General features: G+C 47.7%; 1 protein-coding gene across 1 annotated transcript in view; it reads left to right on the forward strand.

Annotated features, from left to right (window-relative positions):
• Positions 1–7,500, forward strand: part of disc1 (DISC1 scaffold protein) — a gene marked incomplete at both ends in the record, with an annotated part of 71,074 nt that overhangs the window by 57,925 nt on the left and 5,649 nt on the right. Inside the window, 2 exons of the mRNA XM_080548791.1 lie at positions 2,046–2,295; positions 6,330–6,374. Coding sequence (XP_080404917.1) covers positions 2,046–2,295; positions 6,330–6,374 — 295 coding nt within the window. The remainder of the gene's footprint in view (positions 1–2,045; positions 2,296–6,329; positions 6,375–7,500) is intronic.

Genomic DNA, 7,500 nt, shown 5'->3' on the forward strand with positions numbered 1-7,500 from the left:
CTCCCCTCCCCTCTCTCCCCTCTCTCCTCTCCCCTCTCTCCCCTCCCTCCTCTCTCTCCCCTCTCTCCCCTCTCTCCTCTCTCTCCCCTCTCTCCACTCTCTCCACTCTCTCCACTCCCTCCCCCCTCTCCCCTTTCTCCCCTCTCTCCCGTCTCTCTCCTCTCTCCACTCTCTCTCCTCTCTATCCACTCTCCCCTCTCTCTCCCCTCCCTCCTCTCTCTCCCCTCTCTCCTCTCTCCACTCTCTCCTCTCTCTCCCCTCTCTCTCTCTCTATCCACTCTCTCCCCTTTCTCCCATCTCTCCCCTCCCTCCTCTCTCTCCCCTCTCTCTCCTCTCTCCACTCTCTCCCCTCTCTCCCCTTTCTCCCATCTCTCCCCTCCCTCCTCTCTCTCCCCTCTTTCCTCTCTCCCTCCTCTCTCCACACTCTCTCCTCTCTCTCCCCTCTCTCTCCTCTCTTCCTCTCTCTCCTCTCTCCCCTCTCTCCCCTCTCTCTCCTCTCTCTCCCCTCTCTCCTCTCTCCACTCTCTCCCCTCTCTCTCCTCTCTCTCCCCTCTCTCCTCTCTCCACTCTCTCCCTCTCTCTCCTCTCTCCCTCTCTCTCCTCTCCCCTCTCCCCTCTCTCCTCTCTCTCCCCTCTCTCCACCCTCACCTCTCTTTCCTCTCTCTCCTCTCTCCTCTCTCTCCTCTCTCTCCACTCTCTCCCCTCTCTCCTCTCTCCACCCTCTCCACACTCTCTCCCCTCTCTCCTCTCTCCACCCTCTCTCCACTCTCTCCCCTCTCTCCCCTTTCTCCCATCTCTCCCCTCCCTCCTCTCTCTCCCCTCTCTCCCCTCTTTCCTCTCTCCACTCTCTCCTCTCTCCACCCTCTCTCCTCTCTCTCCTCTCTCTCCCCTCTCTCTCCTCTCTCCCCTCTCTCCTCTCTCCATTCTCTCCCCTCTCTCCTCTCTCCCTTTCTCCCCTCTCTCCTCTCTCTCCACCCTCACCTCTCTTTCCTCTCTCTCCACTCTCTCCTCTCTCTCCTCTCTCTCCACTCTCTCCCCTCTCTCCTCTCTCCACCCTCTCCACACTCTCTCCCCTCTCTCCTCTCTCCACCCTCTCTCCTCTCTCTCCCCCCTCCCTCCACTCTCTCCACTCTAGATATAGAAATAACGCCGGGTGCCTCCCCACTTTGAAAAGCAGCAGTGTTTGAGTGTTGAATGGGTTTGAGGCAGGGGGGATGGGCATCCCAATTTTGCCATTGTCTGTGTGCCAAATTAATGGTGGAGGAGACTGATTTTGAGTCACACATTTCTCTGAATGCAGAGGGTGGTAGCCTTCACAGAGCCTGCAAAGTAATAATACAATATCCTGTTAAATAATACGGAACTTGAAATGCACTTTATTGCACATAACCTTCTTTATGAATTGGGATGTTACAGTTTATTTAGCTGTGTAGTTTTATTAATTTAATTAATTCTAAATTAGCTGCAATGAAAATATGTTGTTTTTTTTGTTTTTTTAATTGAACCCATACATTTTCTATATATTATACACTCACCGGCCACTTCATTAAGTACACCTTGCTAGTACAGGGTTGGACCCCCTCTTTTGCCTTCAGAACTGCCTTAATTCTTTGTGGCATAGATTCAACAAGGTGCTGGAAACATTCCTCAGAGATGTTGGTCCATGTTGACATTATAGCGTCACGCAGGTGCTGCAGATTTGTCAGTTGCACGTCGATGACGTGAATATCAGAGGGAGGGAGAAAGAGAGACACAGACAGAGAGATAGAGGGTGTGGTAGACAGTATGGTATATGTTGGGTTGGCTGCAATACTTTACAATAATGAAATTACACAAATATATTTTATCTTCACAAATACCAGTTTGTTGATGTGTGTGCCTCTCTCTCTCTCCCCCTTTCTTTCTCTCTCTCTCTGTCTCTCTCTCTCTCTCTCCCCCCCCCCTCTCTCTCCCTCTCCCCCCCTCTCTCTCTCCCTCCCCCCCCCTCCCTCTCTCTCTCCCCCCCTCTCCCCCCCCCCCCCCTATCTCTCCCTCTCCCCCCCTAGCTGTGGCTGTCCGGCCCTGGAGCGGGTGTGGGAGGCAGACCTGGAGGCCTGTCACCTCCTCCTGCGCGGCCTCCAGCTCCGCACCCCCAGCGGGCCTGACCCGGACGTCGAAGACCCCACCTCCTCCGCGGGACACCCCCCCCACGGCCAGCAACGCACCAAGGAGGAGGAGGCGGACTGCGCCATGCTCACAGCTCTGGGGGGCCGGTGGTGCCCTGAGGCCAACCTGCAGAACTCAGAGTTTGCCAAGGTAAGAAGGCAGCAACCGACAGGTTTCGAATTACAACTTTAAACATAAACAGTGTTTTATTTAGAGAACGCTCAGGCATGCGTACGAATACGGAATATGTCGGACAGGTTGGACGGTTTGCTGCCGGTTGCCAGTGAAACAATACGATTGCAAAAGAAGGGGACGTTTACTATATTTGGAATGCTGTTGTTGTTGTTGTTGTTGTTGTTGATGTTGATGTTGATAAATCCATAGACGCATTTTATTTATTCATACATACATTTACTGTACTCTATTGTACTTTTAAAAATGTACATCCCATATCTAACCAGGAAGGTCAAATGAGGAGAGCTTGTGAACAGCAGTAGTTGTTTTCTTAAAGCGTCCATGCAAAGCGTCATCCAGTCTGTCCCGTTAGCACACCGTCAGTCTGTCCCATTAGCACACCGTCAGTCTGTCCCATTAGCACACCGTCAGTCTGTCCCATTAGCACACCGTCAGTCTGTCCCATTAGCACACCGTCAGTCTGTCCCATTAGCACACCGTCATCCAGTCTGTCCCGTTAGCACACCGTCAGTCTGTCCCATCAGCACACCGTCAGCTGCAGTCAACAGTACTGGAGTCAGCAGCAGAATGTTGTGGTGGTGATTGGCTGATGATTGGCTGATGATGATGATGATGATGATTGGCTGGTACTGATCTGTTAAAGATGAACTAAAGATGTTCCTGTTGAAAATGGTGCATGAGGCCATGGTTGGTAGTAGTCTCATACATCAATTATAGAACATACACAAACATTTTAAGAACATTTTAAAAAACAAAACAACTTTGGACATAAAACAAAGCATTTTCATTGTTCAGCTGTTTTCTTCTTTCTGCAAACAGAGTGTGATTGGTGGTGGATTGTGAAGGTTGGGCTTTGGCTGGTACATCAAACCACACCTCACAAATCTCATTCTTCAGTTGTATTTTTTGGGAAAAGGAGGAGGAGAAAAAAAGAAAGAAAGTGAAATCAGCCAGTGCAGCTAGACAACACAGCCCTTCTCTGTTCACCTGGAGCTGTGCCAGGACTGGAGAGAGAGAGAGATGGAGAGATAGAGAGACAGATAGACAGAGACAGAGAGACAGAGAGATAGAGAGAGACAGAGAGAGAGAGAGAGAGAGACAGAGAGAGAGAGAGAGAGATAGAGAGATAGAGAGAAAGAGAGAGAGAGAGAAAGGGAAATGTATCTCAGAGCCAGAGACCCCACTTTCTATAATGCATTCAGTGCGATGATGTGTTTGCATGTGTGTGTCTGAATGTGTGTGTGTGTGTTTGTGTGTGTGTGTTTGTGTGTGTGTGTGCATACGTGTGTGTCTGCATGTGTATGTGTATGTGTGTGTGTGTGTGTGCATGTGTGTGTGTGCGTGTGTGTGTGCGTGTGTGTGTGTGTGTCTGCATGTGTGTATGTGTGTATGTGTGTGTGTGTGTGCATGTGTGTGTGTGCGTGTGTGTGTGCGTGTGTGTGTGCGTGTGTGTGTGTGTGTGTGTGTGTGTGTGTGCTCTAGGCTGCTCTCTCCCATAGTCACCCGGGGTCCACATCCTCAGGGTCTGACCCCGGTCCAGTGTGTGTGTGTGTGTGTGTGTGTGTGTGTGTGTGTCTCTCCTCCATACAGACATCCCTCCCCCATGGGGAGCATCTGACAGGCCTTCCTGAAATGGTAAACAAGCCAAGACTTCCTGCATTGAGAGCCTGAAGTGTTGCTGCAGTCGTAGTGTAGCTTGCCAAATGTGTTTTTGTGTGATTGTGTTTCATTTTCGTTTGGCCGTGTTCACCGAGGATAAGGTTTGGTTTTGTATACTAATAGGCTGCAAGGAGGGAGTTGTTTTTTTGTTGTTATTGTGCATCAATATCTACCTAGTTCCCCGTAGTCCCATTTAGATCTACGGTACATCAGGATTTTGTTCAAAAAGTGGCCGTGATTAGGTTATCTTCGTGGTTCGCTGTGATGTTCACGAGCCGTGTTCGTTTTTACTGAATGTTGGTGAGGATAGAGTGACTGTCCTAGGTGAGGATAGAGTGACTGTCCTCGGGGAAGAATGTTCAAGAATGTTCCATCTCACATCCTCCCAAAGCCAGGAGGCTCAGTGGGCCAGGGGAAACCAGAAACACCATCGTTTAAATCCCCCTTTTTATCATCCTTCTCTTATAACCATAACTATTATTTTTGCAGATCTATGCCGTGCTTCCCAAGTTACTACCCAGACTAACCTTCACTACTAACCTGTTGCTTTTGCCTGCTCTACTCTACGATCTGCATGAACCTGTCTTCTTTTTCTGTCTCTCTGCTTTTCCCTTTTTTCTTGAAGCCAGGCCTCTCCTCCTAACCTGTCGCTAGGGTAACGAAGGTGAGACAGCCACCTCTCTAACCTGTCGCTAGGCTAATGAAGGTGAGACAGAGCCTCCTCTCTCTCCCGTCTGACCCCACTGCACCGCCACATCTCCACTAACATCTTCTTAACGAGGCAAACATTGAGGTACTCTAGCATGCATTAGAGACCTATTGTTCCTTGTGGATAAGGTGGAATTTTACAACTAGAAGCAAATCAGTTATTGTCAGACCCTCAAACATAACAACCCACAACTGAACTTGGCACTGTCTGCTTCCTCTTTCTATTGTATGAGGTTGAGATGCCCCGTCACTGCTTACAGGAAAGGCTGTTAATGAGATGCCCCGTCACTGCTTACAGGAAAGGCTGTTAATGGGGAACAACAACGGCAAAATGTTGGAAATGGATCGTAACAGGAATATGGGAATGTGCCTTAAACTGCTACCCAATGTTATCTCTGAAAATGCATACGCCATATGTGACACGTTCTAATGCTTTGGTCCTCATGTCGGGATCCGATGTCATGATCTGATTTTTCTTTCAAAAAAAAATGTTGAGTAGTGTAAAAATGTAAAGTAGTGTTATAGTTAACTAGGTAGCAGTGGGGATTACTCACCCAATCCATTGCGTTGTTGCAGTATTTTGGCTTGACTAGCGAGTTTGTGTTGTGGTTCTCAACAACGTTGAAACGTAGTTCCCTGTTTCAAAAGAAAAGTCAGAACATTCTGATTGGTTGCGGACCAAATGCGGACCAAATGATCAGACTGTGTCACAAATGTCAGAATCAATTGGCCTTCCTGAATATGGTCTGTTCGTTGTGACAAAACGTTATTTCAGAGATTTCCCAGTGAGAGACTGCAGTGAGAGACTGCAAGTGAGAGATTGGGAGTGAGAGACTGGGAGTGTCACCCTAGTGCCACTCTTCCTGAGAGGACCCTCAGAGGGGTTAAGGCACATAGACACATTTCCTACATTTGCGGTTGTTCCCCTTTAATGACTGCATTATTTTTAATCAAGAATTAATTGTGATCATTATGTTGTTGTTGTTTTTTTAAATCAGTTTTGTACTTCCCATAAACAGTTAGGCTCTAAAAGGGTAATTACTTCCGAGTTTAGCGTAGAAGGCAAACTAAGGAACATACAGCTGAGCCAGTTAATTAATCTTCCTCTCGTAGATTCTGGAGATAGATAAATAACCTCCACTCGTTATGATGATGCAGCATACAGTGTCTTCTGAAAGTGTTCAGTCCCTTCACTTTTTACACATTTTGGAACCATTTTCTGCACCATCAGTTTCCCCACCCTCTCTGGTGTAAAGAATGGTGGTAGCTGCATCACGTTATGGGTATGTTTGTCACTGGCAGGGACTGGGGAGTTTGTCAGCATCAAGAGAAAATTATGGAATTTGCAGAGTTGGTAGTGACATCCTAATCTTCGCAGTGTCTAATTGATTCCAATGCAAATCAGAGACCCTATAAAAACAAATAAATTATTTTTTTGAAATGGATTTTTTTTTAATCCATTTTAAATGTAGTTAATAACACACCAAAACATGAAAAAAGTGAAGGCGTCTGAATACTTTCTGACATGGGAGACCAAAGCCAAGACTACATACTGTGCACAAAATGCATAATTGCACTTTCAATAATTCATGAGGTTTACAAGTGTTTCTCTTTTGTTGCAGAAATTGGAGGAGTTTTTGTTCTGCATGGAGGATAATCACCCAGAGGTAAGCCTGGATACACTGCTTCTATACCGCAGTGGTTCTCAAACCTCTCCTCTGGGACCCCCAGCCTCTCCTCTGGGACCCCCAGCCTCTCCTCAGGGACCCCGGGCCGCTCCACATATTTGATCTGTTCCACCACCAGCACACCTGATTCAACTAATCAAGTACAATGCAATTATGACTGGTACTTGATTAGTTTAATCAGCTGTGCTGGTGGTGGTGGAACAGATCAAGTATGTGGAGCGGCTGGGGGTCCCCGAGGAGAGGCTGGGGGTCCCCGAGGAGAGGCTGGGGGTCCCCGAGGAGAGGCTGGGGGTCCCCGAGGAGAGGCTGGGGGTCCCCGAGGAGAGGCTGGGGGTCCCCGAGGAGAGGCTGGGGGTCCCAGAGGAGAGGTTTGAGAACCACTGCTATTCTGTACTGAATGCTCTAAGTAATGCTGCTTGTGAAGTCTGGGCAATAGCTGTCAGACCATCAGCCGTGTAACCCTAACCAGGCTTGTAGGAACCCTGAGGCATCTGACATGACCTCAATTTGAATATGACCTCTAACACCTCTAACATCCTGTCTGATCAATAGCCAGGCCCATCTACATGACATGCCTTTGGTGCAGTTCAGACTGCAGCACCCAACGCCTGCATGCTGAATGTCTCTTTATGGCAGAGAGATTCTGTAATCCTGACTGAGAACAGAGAATAATCCCCTTGATGCAAACATAATAATAATAATAGTAATAATAATAATAATAATAATAATACTACATTAGACTTATATAGCGCTTTTCTAGACACTCAGACACTTTACAAACTGAAACTGATCGAGTAGTAATAAAAAAAGAAACCAAAAATATATAATGAAGGTAGTGCTGGGGACACATGGGAAGGGGAGAGGGGGTGAGGGGGAGAGGGTTAACTGGTGAAAGCAAGCTTGAAGAGGTGGGATACATAGACACACATACATACAAGTAGCATCCCATTATGTTATGTTTCCCAAACACCGTGGTCCATGTAGCTTCGTGCTAAAGCCTGATAGAATAGATTAGTAGTGTAAGTAGTGTAACTTGTGTGTCCTGGTTCTGTCCAGTCAGGCGTTGTCTTGGCAGATAGATGCTTGGATATTGCGTGTTGTTTTC

Source organism: Nansenia antarctica, assembly GCF_963989245.1.
Source record: "Nansenia antarctica genome assembly, chromosome: 1".
Taxonomy (NCBI): Eukaryota; Metazoa; Chordata; class Actinopteri; order Argentiniformes; family Microstomatidae; genus Nansenia; species Nansenia antarctica.